Here is a 12,683-nt window from a genome sequence, read left to right as displayed (position 1 = left end):
TGGGTTGGAGCTGGATAGGAGCTGAATAGGAGCTGGGTAAAAGCCGATCGGGACGAGATGTGATGACTGATAAGCGGGGCAAGTAACCGGTCGCTTCGTTTGCCGGCCCGCAACTAGCCGTGCCTTCTAATCATCGTTGGCCTGCTGTCGTGTGCCATGCCATGCTTGGCGTGGGCACTACATGTGTCTTTGACTATCTCCTCATCATCCGCGTCTCGCCAACATGACCGTCATCAAGGACAACACGGTGTGGGAGTATACACGCGCCGGTCGCCTGTCGGGCACCATCTCGCAGGCGCACCGTGCCATCCCCGAGCCCGGGCCCGGCGAGCTGGTGATCAAAGTCCGCGCGGCGGCTCTCAATCCCGTAGACGAGCAGCTGTACGTCGCCGTTGCCCCACACGCATCCATTCTGACAGACAGCGCGCAAGCCCCGCCCACCTTCCTCAACCTGACGGGCTGCACCCCGCCCACGCCCACGACGCCTCTCGTTCCAGGCATCGACTTTGCTGGCGTCGTCCACGCCTCCAAGTCCGCAGCCTACGCCGTCGGCGACCAAGTGTACGGCCAGCGCTTCAGCCCCGCCGGACATGGTTTCCTAGCGGAGTACGTGACGGTGCATGCCTCGGCGCCGTTCGTCAAGAAGCCCAAGGAACTTTCATGGGCAGAAGCTGCCGCCGTCCCCCTCGTCTACACGACAGTGTATGACGCGCTTGTCGAGTGGGGCCGCCTGCCTTTCCTCACGGGCGGGGGGCGGGGGCTCAGCGTCCTCGTACTCGGAGGGAGCAGCGGGACGGGACATGTGGCCGTGCAGCTCGCGAAGAAGATGGGGTGTAACGTCGTCGCAACGTGTTCCGGGAAAAACGCGCAGATGGTCAAAGACCTCGGCGCCGACGATGTACGTCTCCCACTGATGAATCTGACCACAGATCATCGACTACACGACGCAGCATGTGCCCCAAGCCGCGCTGATGTCGCAGTATGCGCCGTACGCCGTCGTGCTCGACTGTGTGGGCGGCACAGCCCTCCTCCCGCACCTCGACCACCTGCTCCTCAACTCGGCGGAACACCCGCAGCTCGGGATCTACGTCACGATCGTGGGCGACAAGACGAGCCGCGACGCCATGGGTGGCGCCGCTACTAATCTGTACACGCCGGCACAGGTTGTGCGGACAGCGCTCGGCAGGCTGAATGACTACTTGCCGCGCTGGACGCGCACCTGGACCGGGCGGAGGTACGCGTGCATCATGCTTGATCCGACGAAGGAGAAGCTCGAGACGTACGACAAGTTCTTGACGGCTGGGGGCAAGGTCATGGTCGATGGGGTGTGGGGCTTTGACGAGGCGCGGGAGGCATACAAGCGTCTCGAGAGCGCGCGGGCAAAGGGCAAGGTGGTGGTTGAGGTGTCGAAGGAGTAGGCGAGTAGTAATCGTGGTGTAGGGTGCAGAGGGTCTATACAAATCCACATGATAATGGGCCATGAGCTCACCCTCCCGACAATCGCCAAGCATCGACGTCAGTAGCCCTGCAATGCGCAGCCGGGAGCAGTGTAACATGACGGCACTACTGCTTCCTGCCGTCAGCTCGCTCGGCTGCCCACTCACGAATGTGATGGAGCGAGGTTCTCCGCACTGTTAGGCGTCCCCGCTGGCGGCTCGGCGGGGCTGGACGCCGCGCCCGCGACCTTATCGACGCTGGCCACCTTGGGCGGCGGGTTCGGCTTCTCCTGCTCGGCCGCTTTGCCGTCCTGCGTCTGCCACTCAATCACGGGCTTCGTGCCCTCCGGCGACGGGCGCAGACCCGTCACCTGCTGCAGCGGCTCGTTCCAGATATACACGCCCGAGACGACGCCTGGGGTGAGCTCGGCGCGGGCTTCAGGCCTGAGCTCAGGCTCGGCTGAGCTCGGCTGCGCTCGGCGCAGCTCACTCACCGACACCGGCGGCGAGGAGGATAGGTACAAGACGTCCGCTCATTGTGGAGTGTGAAGTAGGAACGCTTGACATCTCGGCATGGTCGTCAAGCTTCAGACATTCGGGTGGAGGCCGAATGCGGAGACGACGGCATCTCCGCCCCGCCGTGTGGTGGAGGTGAGTCAACCTGCTGGAAGGAAGGAAGGCGCATCTCGATCTCTTCAGCCTCATCTCTCTTCTAGCTTCTCGGACATGTCGGCGGCAGAGTTGGCATCATTACGGCGACAGGATAGGGAGCCAGAGCCAGCAGAGCCTGTAAGTTCTCACCGTGTAGTCGGCGCGAGTCACAAGCTCACCTCCAGCTGCTCGTCGCCGAGATGGCAGACGTGCGCCACTTCGCTCGACTTCTCCGTGGCGTCGGCCTCAAGCACGTAAGCTGTGGCTTTGAACTTGCACTCACACAGAACGCGGCCATGACTGTTTCGCAAGCCGGCTTCGAAGTGACCGTCGAGGAGGTCAAGAGTCTCTGCGCAACCGCATGGATCCCGACCAACGTCTTCGACGCGTTCAGCTGGACCGGCGAGCCGGCGTGCTTCGAGATCTCACTTGACGCGATGCTGCAGTGTCTTAACATCTTCGGGAACGCTGGCGCGGGAGGAGGAGCGTTGCCAAGTGTAGGGAAGAGGAAGAAGCGATGGGCGGGCGAAGGCGACGACGAGGAGACGGAGTGGCGTACCTCCAGAGCACGGAGCACCGGCATGCGCATGACCTGGACCGGACCGGGGTATCCACTGAGCATTATTTTGTGATTTTTCAAGACCGAGACTCGCTGACAGCAGACGCGACGATGCCAAGGGTCCCGTCACAAAGTGCGAGCTGTTCACACTTGAGCCTGAGGAGTTGATGAACCAGCCGTTCAACGACGATGAGCGGTGAGTTGCCATAAAAGCAGCAGCTGACTCCAGCGCCGTGTATCTTATCATCAAGGTGCGCATCGCTAAGGTCTCGAGCTAACAACAGGCTGAATGGTTTCGCGACGCCCTTCTTGACCTGCCCCCCTCCTGCAGCCGCGTGACGCTTCGTGTCCTCCCTCCAGAGCCGGGCGCGCCTGTAGCTGATACCTCTCGCCTGCCGCGCGATCGGTCAATGCGCCGCAACGCTGTTGGTTCATTCACGGTCTACGCGGAAGGTGACTTCGGCAATATTCAGGTAAGTTCGCTCAGCGTTAGATGCTCATGACAGTTCGACTACCCCAACGATCGCGAGGTCATGGACTCGTTTGAGTGCAGCGCCAAGTGCGAGTACAGGTGAGCTTAACAAAATCTCATCGGAGCTGACCATTAGTTATCACGCGTCACACATCGCGCTTCTGGGCCGAGCGCTGCAGCATGCGCTTAAGGTGTGTGTGCAGATTGAGGAGGGCGGGTTTCTATGTGTCCAGGTGATGCTGCCATTGCCTGAGGGGCTGGCCGAGGGCATGCACAATGGTATCCTCGAGTTTAAGGTGAGCCGCTACAAGCAAGCTGCGCGATAGCTGATCTCAGATGCATGCTCTCGAGGACGAGGAGTACGACGACTGAGACGCTCAGCGACGACTGGAAACGCATGTTGGAGAGGCAGGACGAGCTACGATTAATGCGGCTGGAAATGTCCGAGATCTGTCTGTATGTATGCATTTACGCGTCGCGCCGCTGAGAAGTATGGACGAGGTGCATATGGCTACGACCTACAGTCCACTGTCCTGGGTCAGATTCGGTCGCTCTCTAGGCTACAGAGGGGTGACATACCCACGAGATGCACTCGACAAAAATGAGACATCGGCAACAGAGACTCTCTAGAACTCAAAACTCAGAAGTTGAGCGCGTCCTCGTGCTTCTGCTTCGGCAGCTTTGCAACCTCCGGCTTGACAATCGCGAAGAGATTTTTGGCTGAATCGTTGGCAGGATTTAGCCGCAGCACAAGCTTGAGGTCGGCCTCTGCCTCCCGCCACTGCTTGAGACCCACACGCGCCGCCGCACGCTGGTATATCGCCTTTGCGTTCTTGCCGTCCTTATTAAGAATGTGCGTGCAGTCGGCCTCGGCCTCAGCATACCGCCCAATTTTGTTGAGTGCAAGAGCCCGGTTGGTGTAGTACACCGTCTTCTTCCCGTCGAGGCTGATCGCGCGCGTGTAGCAGCGCACCGCGTCCTCGTACTGCTCGTCCTTGACGAAGACGTTGCCCGCACTCTTGTCCTGCGCACCCAACTCCTCCGTCCACCGGTCCATGCACTCGGACCACGCCTTGGACTCGCGCCCGCCGCGCCGGCGCGCCGTCTGCTCCGTGAGGCGCCGGTACAGCGCCACGGGATGCACAGCCTCGAGGGCCGCGATATCAGCCTCGTAACCTGCGTATTGGAAAGGCGAGTTGGCGATGGCCACTTTGTGGAGGAGCTGGCGTCAGTGTCGTCCATGTCAAGCTTACCTTAACAAAGTGGCGAAAGGTCAGGACAATGGCTGTGTTGCGCACCCCCGAGTCGGCCTTGGCCCACTCCTCGGGGAGGTAGACCTTGCGCTCCGGCTTTTTGTTCGCCTTGGGCGGCAACTTCACGGTCTTGTTGCGACCCTTCACCCGACCCGTCGCGACTCTACGCCCGTTCTTGCTGTTGGGAACACTGACGACGCTGGCCGTCTCAGACTGGTCGTCATCCTCGTCGAGCCTCAAAGCGACCTCTAACCCCTCGAGCGCGGCGGGAGCGTTCGTGCTCGGCCCGTAGCGGCTGATCACGCTCGGATCGCCGGCACCGAGCTCTTTCAGCCGCCATCGCAAGTGCTCCTCGACGGCAAGAACATCGGTCATCTGCGGGTGAGGGAAGACCTGCGGGCGGCGTAACTCGGGCGGCGTGGGCTTCTTGGGAATGTGCACGAAGCCTTTGCCGCCCATCGAGATTTTGGCGGGCCGGTCATCTTCGTCGATGCCGATATCCAACGTTGGATCCGCATCCACGCGCCTCGCTCTTTCTTGCTCTAGTGATTCGATAGCGCCCGCCCACCCCTCCGCGACGTGCGAGTTGGCAAGGTGGGCCGGCAACAACCCCATAGGCGTCTTTCGTTGCCGGACGGCCGCATGCAAACACACCGGACAAGCGATTAGTTGACAGAGACACGCGGCGTGGTCATCGTCATCTGGTGGTGCGCCGTGTGCGGGCGCCAAGTCGTGGGTGCAAACGCCGTCGCGCGGCAAGCCCGGTGTTGTCCCCGGCGCTTGTTGCGCGCCTAGCCCTCCCGCGCCAATCGCGGCGGCCGCGGATTGCATGGCACTGCCGCCCTCGCCTCGCCCTTCTGGCAGAAGCTGGCCTGTGAGGCGTCGCTCCATCTCGAAATGGAGATTTCGAAGCATCTCTGTCATGAACAGCTTGTTCAGCTGCGGGCCACCGTGCACAATTTGTCTGCGCATGCTTTGTGGACTGGCTCCGGCGAGGATCAGCGAGATAATGAATGCCGGTATGGAGTGCGTGAAGACGTGATGAAAGGCCTCGTTCCTGCTGTTAACGGCGTCGCACATTTTACGACTCGCACGCCCGTGCGAACGCAACGCACCAGCACGACTCGACCCAGCAGTCAAACTCGCGGCGCACGAGGATGGCGAGGTCGTCAACCACGCGCGCAAGCTCTGGCTCGCTCATTCTCTTGGTGCGCGCGCTTTCGTCAGACGTAGACACGTGCTCGCCGCGCCCCGGCCAGCGGCGGTGCAGCGGGCAGCTAGGACCCGCGACTGCATTTGTGTCCTCTTCCTCGTCAGCGACGCTGCCATCGGTGTCCGAGTAATCGCCACTGTCGTCGACAACATGCACTGTTGAAGCGGGGCGAAAGGGCTCCTGATGTCGCCCGGGAAGCTGGAGGAGAGGAAGTGTGGGGGGAGGCGCGGGCTGCTTGTACTGGTTGGCAGCGGCCGCAAGAGACTCAGGCGTCATCTCTGGAAGGACAGGAGGAAAGAGGGAAGCACTCGCTTGCAATGCGGAGAGCCGCAAATGCGCGGGTGGACCTGGCGGCATGGCTGCAATGGCCCGCGTCTGGCGAGGATTGCAGGTGGTCGAGCGGAAGAAGAGTGGGAGAAGTGGATGTCACTTTCGGCGTTGAGCGGCGACGAGCGGGCTGGAGGCGATGGCGTGGGGAGTGGAATGCACGGCGACGGGACTATTTTCATCAATTACACGCCTTTCAACGCCACGTGGTGAATCGTCTGTTGTCACCTCCAACCTCGCGTTCGCGTTCGATACTCCCAACTCGCACTCTTCCATCCACATCCGCATCACATCCGCCCCCGCGCTGCATCTCTCGGCTCGAAAATGGTATACAATGGAGGTGCGTTTCTTCTGTGTCTGAGGTCCGAGTTCTGCGCATCGCATAACTATGTTTTGGCCTGGGATAATGCTCACAACAGACGAGGTGTCGGCTGTCGTCGTCGACTTCGGTTCGCACACTACGCGCGCAGGCTTCGCCGGCGAGGATGGGCCACGTGTAGTGACGCCGTCGTTCTACGGGTTCCGGGACGAGGAGGAGGGCGAGCCCCCTGCGACAAACGGCGATGGTGACGACCCGATGGAGGGCGACGCCGAGAAGAAGATGGGCAAGAGGAAGTACTTCTTCGGCGACGACGGCGTGGGTGTCTGGCGCAAGGACATGGAGGTTGGGAGCTTCATGGTGGATGGCATCGGTGCGTTTCACTCTGCCTGAACGGCCGATTTGGCTGACGGCAGTTAATGATAGCGAAGCCGCGGGGCAAATGCTGTCCTATGTCCTGCGGAAGCGGATGGGCGTCGACCCGACTGAGCACCCGCTCATGCTGACCGAGCCTGCATGGAACACGCCTGCTGCGCGTGAGATGCTCGCACAGCTTGCATTCGAAGGTGAGGGCGTCCCAGCCCTCTACTTCGGCTCGGCTGGTGTCCTCTCGGCCTTCGCGGCGGGCAAGCCAACTGCGCTCGTCCTCGACGTTGGATACGCCAACTCTTCCACTGTTCCTGTTGTGGATGGTTACGCGCTGCGCGCGGGTACGATGCGCCAGCCGCTGGCATCGAGCCTCATCCTTGCTCAGCTTCAGCACCACTTCCAGACACCGACACCAACGCGTTCTTTCCCCCTCTCTCTGCTCCCTCGCCAGCTTATCGCTAAGCGCGACACCTCGGTGGAGCCCGGAACGGAGCCGCACCCCGGCCTTCGTGAGGATCGGGCGGCGGGTACGACTGCGTCGTGGCGCGCGTGGGCCGAGCAGGGCGTCGTGGAGAACTGGAAGGAGGCGTGCTCTGAGCTCGTCAGCGCCCGCGGCTTCGATATCCGATCCGCTACCAACCTCCCCCAAGTCCTGTACGAATTCCCAGACGGGTACCAGCAGTACTTTGGCGAGGAGCGGTATCGCTTCACTGAAATGCTCTACGACCCTAAGAACTACTTTGACCAGGTATGTCCACCTGCAATCCTTTACCTAATCAACAGTCGTACGAGCCGCCGGCGCTGCTGCGCGCTACACCGTCGGGCGACCACTCACATTCGCTCAAGGACGCTGTGCCGCTTTCGCAGCTTGTGCATGACAGCATCATGGCGTGTGATGTGGACGTGCGCGGTGCCCTGTTGCAGAACATCGTCGTTGTCGGCAACACCAGCTTGACGCGTGGTCTGACTGAGCGCCTGGATGTCGAACTGGCCAGCCTCTTGCCCAGTGTGAGTCATCAGTTGTCATGGGCAACATCAGCCAGCGTCTCGGTCCAGCTGACAGCAGCAAAAAATTAAGATACACTCGCCCTCAATTCCGTACGAGCGCAAGTACTCGGCCTGGCTTGGCGGATCTGTGCTCGCCTCGCTCGGCACGTTCCACCAGCTCTGGGTGACCAAGGACGAGTACGAGGAGCACGGCATGAACATTGTGCACCAGCGGTGCAAGTGAGCTGTGGTAGTGGTATGTGTATTCCTATTCTGTAGACGGTAGATGCAAGGTAGTGCTAGGCAAGATACGTTGCGTCCGAGCCATCGTATGGATCCCAACAAGTTTCGAGGGCAAACTGCTCTGGACCGACCTCGGCAGCATACTCTTCGGGGTCAAGGAAGCGGACTCGCTCGCTCACGAGTCTAAGAATGACCGGCACGGGCACCCAGCGGTGGTTCGCCAACCTGGATCGCAGCATAGTACGCACGACTGCCCGCCCAATGTCGAGCGACGGAGCGTCGCTCAGGAGCCCGAAGTTGCCGGTGATTGCGCGCTGCCCCCCGACGAAGGTGTATCGCGCTGGTCGACGAGACAAGGCGGGGTGGATAAACGCATCCTCGGACTCAACAAGCCATCTGAGCCACTCGCCGTCTTCTTCCACGTTTACCTCCGGATCCGGACCCCATCCTAGATCAATGTCCCGAGCTGCTGTAGAACGCGCCCACCGGTCCAGCGCAAGCATGAAGTCTCCCACCAGCGTGTCGCGGAAGAGCATTCCCACTTCCTCCCGCGCGTCAGGGATTCCTGCCCGCTTCGCTCGCCCAGGCAAACTCCCTTCGGCGAGGAGATGTACGACATATTCGTCTGGTCCGGCCTCGTACCGCTCGAGCCGGAGATGAGGGATGCGACGGTGGATGCCCCCGTCGACAGCGAGGCAGACGCGGCGCATCGTCGGAAGCGCGTTGAGGTCTCCCCTGCCGTCTGGGGCGAAGACGATCAAGTCTGGCAAGTCGGCGCGGATGTGCAACGCTTGCCCGTTCGTGAAGCTGTCCCGCCAGCCAGGGAGGTACACTCGCACGCTGTGCGCCGAGAGCGCGCCGCCTGCAATCGCGTCCTCGAGCGCGTGTCGCGGCGCAAAGCTAGCGGGATAACCAAGATAATGCTGCTATTAGCCAAGAAGGGGTGCGGGGCGCACAGTATCCGGTCCCCAGACTATGTCCACCACTTGCGCACGCTTCACCATCTCTGCAGCACCACTCTCCGGTGCGCCGAAAGATGCAGGTGCGTCGGCATGCGCCCGGATCGTCCTTGGAAGCCAGGTCTTGGGCTGCAAACCGAGCGGGCCGGCGAGCACGGGGTCGTCGGGCGAGTTGCCGAGGTGCAGCCGGACATGATCTGAGAGGAGGCGGTCCGCGCGCTCCTTCAAGTCATGCGAGACGAGCCGGAGGGTGCGCAGGGTGTTCCGCGACAGATGCAAAAGGATTTCGTCCACCAGTGTCGGGAAAGAGGAGGCGTCCATCGGGATCAGTCAAAATGAGGTGAGATGAGGTGTGGTGAGAGCTGCGTGAGATGCGGAAGCTGTGTGTGTCTGGTGACGACATCTCTGCGTTGGCCATCGGCAGAGGCCGATTACAGTGGACAGCATGCCATGGCGACGGCTCTGCAGTGCTTTCAAACTGCTCTTACTCGCGCTTTCAGTCCGAGAGCAGCAGCATGGTCTGATGTTCTGATCTGTCTAATCCTCTCCTAGAATTAAATGTTGACGGAGCCGCGCTGTGATTGTCGCCACTCACCTGCGATTCGCCACCCCAGGATCCAGTCACCTCAGGCACAAACATCCGACTTTATTAAGCAACACATCATCCACAACTACTCGTTAGGCGTCATGGCGTTCGCAGAACTCAGCGCCGAGCTAGGCATTCGCGCCGGTCGCGCACGCTTTGCTCGGGGAACAGCGTCGAGCCCCATATCAGTGTCCTCCGCCATATCGTCTCCCTCGTCGCGCGCTGGTACGCCGTCGCCACCTTCCCCTGCCGACTCGCCGTCACCTCCTCGCATCTCTTCTACCCCTCCTCCTCCAGTCAAGGCTGCGGCGTCTGGCACTGTCTTCGCTCCCTCTACTCTCACAGCTCCGACAACGCCGTCCCGCATTCGCGCCGTTCCCGTGTATTCGCCACTCGCCGCGACAGCCAATACTCCTCCGCGCACGCCAGGGAGAATGTACAAGGTCCACCCCTTTTTCGCGCGTCGCGCCGCACCGACGCCGAACCAGCCTCGCTGTGTTGCGGACTACACGAGTACCAGCGAGAGTGGAACGAGTTTTACCGAGTCTGATTCTCTTTCTACCCTTGGCTCGCCGCTGGACTCCCCACACTCGCCGCTTCACGCTCAATCTGCACCAGTGCAGTTCTCACCAATACCTCCGTCCCGCGCCATAGCTCAGGCAGCACCGGACGCAGCACCGGAGGATGCAACAGAACGACGGGCCCAGCGTTTGCTGGCCGCTATAAAGGCGCGTAAGGCTGCGCGTCTGACCGCAGAGACAGAGCGGAGACAAGAGGCTGATGAGATTGTCGAGGGGATCGCCGGCCTCGATCTCAATGGCGGTCCAAAAGTTGCAACGACGGATCCTGGCATGTCCACACGGTTTGCGGGAGACGTTTTTAGCGAGACCGAGACGACCAAGGCCGAGGCGACCGACCTCGACCAACGGCGGTTAAAATCACCCAGACCTAGAGTCGAACCCAGCGAAGCGCCCTACTTTTCTCTTTCCCGCCCATTACCCGGCCACTTTGATCGCTCGCCCATCGTTGTGTATACACGCGACGCGAGCGAGGCTGACGATCTCGTCGGTTGCCTTCGCGGCCCCCTCGGCTTTGATCTCGAGTGGCCTCCCCCTGGCATCGGACCGGTGCTGACGCGCCGCAACAAGGACGGGAGTGTCAAGCACTACCGTGCCGGCAAGTGGGACCCGCTCGCGAGGAGGATGGTGTGGCCGCAGGGTCGCACTGCAGTAATCCAGATAGCGGACGAGCGCACTATCGTGGTGTATCATCTGCCGATCAACGGCGTCCTGGGGCCCGGAATCAAAGCGCTGCTAAACGACCCGACGCGCCTTAAGCTCGGAGTCAACATCACTATGGACGCCCGCAAGTTACACCGGGACGAGCTAATTGAGAACACGGCCGGGTTGCTCGATCTGTCGCACATCGCGCACCTGGTCGACCCAGATGTCTGGACGCGCTCCGCGCGGTTGATTGCTCTCGCGCGGCTCACGCATCACTACCTCGGCGTGCCGTTGGATAAGAGCGAAGGCATCCGCGAGGGCGCGTGGAGCAATGATCTCAGCGCCGAGCAAGTGGAATGTACGTTCGAGCGCGAACTGGCCTGACGTCAGACGCAGCCAACGATGCCTTCGTTGGCGTGCTGCTTTACAAAGCGATGGTTCGGCGCGCGGCTGAGCGTGGGCTCAGCAGTCAGCTCGCAAAGCTGGAGGGGCAGATCACAATCCCTCAGTTCCCCTCGCCGTCATTACAGCTGGCTGAGCACACAAAGGGTCACCCAGCCGTCGTGGCGGCTACACAAGCTGGCGCCAAGCCGAGACACACACAGGCACTCAGTCTCTTCATTGCCGGCGGGAGTGTAAGCGAACTTGCGACATCACTCAACCTCTCTACCCGCACGGTGCAGGGCTACGTCGCAGAAGCGGCGTTGCTCATCCCTCCTGACCAATACGAGGGTTATGGCGAGCTGGCCGTGCGTCTGTGCGAAGCGTTTCCCATGGACTCGTACCCCGCCGTCCGGCATGTCGAGTTCTTCTCCAAGCTCCGCCGCGTCGCAAACGCCTTCGACCATGAAGAGCGCGTCCCGGTGCATGAGGTGCACGAGTACGAGTGGGGGCCTGACTACTAGCCAGAGTGGACTTGACAAAACTCGGGCGCACCATGGCACGCCATTACATACACTGCATAGCTACTTTCTGTACCATGAGCATGACTCAGCTGAGAAAACTCACCTACTCCGCCTTGCGTCCCCAAACGACCTTCGTGGGCACAGCAGTGCGGCCGTCGATCCGCCCAAATGCAGGAACGGGCTCTGTCTCGACGCTCCCGATGTCCGTGAACCCATACTTGCGGAAGATGTCCTTAGTGTGCTCGACAGACCAAGTCTCGCGGAATTCATTGCCCTTGATGTGGTAGCTGTCGTCGTTCACGGGGACGAGCGAGCTGTCCATCTCGCAGTGGAAGCGCTTGCTCAGGTCCTCTCCTTCAGGGCTGTGCGCGAACTCGAGCACATAAAACATGCCTCCGGGGACCAGCACGCCGTGCACGCCGCGGAAATAGGCTTCGAGGTCGTCGACGTGGTGCGCGACGAGCGTCGAGACCGCAAGGTCGAAGCGTGCGCGCGGCGGCGCGAGCTTGCGCTCGGGGTCCTCGAGCGTGGGCGAGGGCATCTCCTCGCCGCGCGCAAACATGTCCGCGGACGCGGGCGAGAGCGCGTGCTCGGCGTACGTGACGTTCGGGAGGTCTTTCACGAGACGGCTGAGGACGCGGAGCATGTTCCCGCTCGGCTCGAGGGCGTGCACCGAGCCAAACGAGCCGAGGTGCCGCGTGACGGTGCCCACGCCCGCGCCGACCTCGAGGAGGTTGAGGTCGCGGAACGTCGAGGCCGGGACGCCGGACGCCGCCACCGCCGTCTGGATGTTGCGCGCGTTCGTCTCCGCGCTCTCCAGGTGCCCCGGTCGGTTGAGGTACTCGTCGCCGTTCCAGCGGTCGTCGGACATGGTGCTTGTGGAGTGAGGTGGTAGATGGAGCGCCGTGCGTCAGCGACGCGAGATGGGCTGGGGTGGCCGGGGTGGGCAAGGGGCACAAAGGGGCCCCTACGCGTCCGAATCCCGAGTAGCCGAGATGTAATCTGAACAAGCTCCGAGCGCGCGTGCGGGTACTTGCGATGCCAGGCTGCCGCGCTGTTGCCGTCCTAAGCCGCGGAATCGATATCTGTCGAGTTGGGCAGCACCGCATCACCGCGGGGCTAAGAGGAGGCGACTCCGCACCTGCCCCACACTTCCGCATGAGTTAGATCGGCGACTCGTC

General features: G+C 61.6%; 8 protein-coding genes across 8 annotated transcripts; 4 read left to right on the top strand and 4 right to left on the bottom strand.

The window, feature by feature from the left end:
• Nucleotides 1-223: 223 nt before the first annotated feature.
• Nucleotides 224-1,418, top strand: COLE_04399 (uncharacterized protein; the record flags this gene model as incomplete). Its single annotated transcript, XM_018425601.1, has 2 exons — nt 224-898; nt 930-1,418. The coding sequence occupies 2 exons, from the start codon at nt 224-226 to the stop codon at nt 1,416-1,418; spliced, it is 1,164 nt and encodes a 387-aa protein (XP_018275616.1).
• A 182-nt stretch (nt 1,419-1,600) lies between these two features.
• On the bottom strand, nt 1,601-1,973 carry COLE_04398 (uncharacterized protein; the record flags this gene model as incomplete). Its single annotated transcript, XM_018424419.2, has 2 exons — nt 1,601-1,851; nt 1,931-1,973. 2 exons carry the CDS (start codon nt 1,971-1,973, stop codon nt 1,601-1,603), a joined length of 294 nt encoding a protein of 97 aa, XP_018275615.2.
• A 314-nt stretch (nt 1,974-2,287) lies between these two features.
• Nucleotides 2,288-3,490, top strand: COLE_04397 (uncharacterized protein; the record flags this gene model as incomplete). The annotated part of the gene is made up of 8 exons (XM_018424418.2): nt 2,288-2,341; nt 2,375-2,715; nt 2,750-2,842; nt 2,876-2,897; nt 2,931-3,119; nt 3,153-3,217; nt 3,255-3,414; nt 3,455-3,490. The coding sequence occupies 8 exons, from the start codon at nt 2,288-2,290 to the stop codon at nt 3,488-3,490; spliced, it is 960 nt and encodes a 319-aa protein (XP_018275614.1).
• Nucleotides 3,491-3,758: 268 nt separating this feature from the next.
• COLE_04396 (uncharacterized protein) lies at nt 3,759-5,941 on the bottom strand (the record flags this gene model as incomplete). Its single annotated transcript, XM_018424417.2, has 3 exons — nt 3,759-4,340; nt 4,372-5,428; nt 5,487-5,941. 3 exons carry the CDS (start codon nt 5,939-5,941, stop codon nt 3,759-3,761), a joined length of 2,094 nt encoding a protein of 697 aa, XP_018275613.1.
• A 376-nt stretch (nt 5,942-6,317) lies between these two features.
• COLE_04395 (uncharacterized protein) lies at nt 6,318-7,830 on the top strand (the record flags this gene model as incomplete). Its single annotated transcript, XM_018426998.2, has 4 exons — nt 6,318-6,603; nt 6,647-7,347; nt 7,383-7,607; nt 7,666-7,830. The coding sequence occupies 4 exons, from the start codon at nt 6,318-6,320 to the stop codon at nt 7,828-7,830; spliced, it is 1,377 nt and encodes a 458-aa protein (XP_018275612.2).
• Nucleotides 7,831-7,885: 55 nt separating this feature from the next.
• Nucleotides 7,886-9,109, bottom strand: COLE_04394 (uncharacterized protein; the record flags this gene model as incomplete). The annotated part of the gene is made up of 2 exons (XM_018424416.2): nt 7,886-8,752; nt 8,786-9,109. The coding sequence occupies 2 exons, from the start codon at nt 9,107-9,109 to the stop codon at nt 7,886-7,888; spliced, it is 1,191 nt and encodes a 396-aa protein (XP_018275611.1).
• A 1,116-nt stretch (nt 9,110-10,225) lies between these two features.
• COLE_04393 (uncharacterized protein) lies at nt 10,226-11,502 on the top strand (the record flags this gene model as incomplete). The annotated part of the gene is made up of 2 exons (XM_018424892.1): nt 10,226-10,955; nt 10,988-11,502. 2 exons carry the CDS (start codon nt 10,226-10,228, stop codon nt 11,500-11,502), a joined length of 1,245 nt encoding a protein of 414 aa, XP_018275610.1.
• Nucleotides 11,503-11,605: 103 nt separating this feature from the next.
• On the bottom strand, nt 11,606-12,373 carry COLE_04392 (uncharacterized protein; the record flags this gene model as incomplete). Its single annotated transcript, XM_018424415.2, has 1 exon — nt 11,606-12,373. One exon carries the CDS (start codon nt 12,371-12,373, stop codon nt 11,606-11,608), a length of 768 nt encoding a protein of 255 aa, XP_018275609.1.
• Nucleotides 12,374-12,683: the final 310 nt, after the last annotated feature.

The sequence above is a fragment of the Cutaneotrichosporon oleaginosum genome (genome assembly GCF_008065305.1).
Source record: "Cutaneotrichosporon oleaginosum strain ATCC 20508 chromosome Unknown ATCC20508_contig03, whole genome shotgun sequence".
Taxonomy (NCBI): Eukaryota; Fungi; Basidiomycota; class Tremellomycetes; order Trichosporonales; family Trichosporonaceae; genus Cutaneotrichosporon; species Cutaneotrichosporon oleaginosum.
Note: the sequence above shows the minus strand (reverse complement) of the source record. Positions and strands in the feature narration are given on the sequence as shown.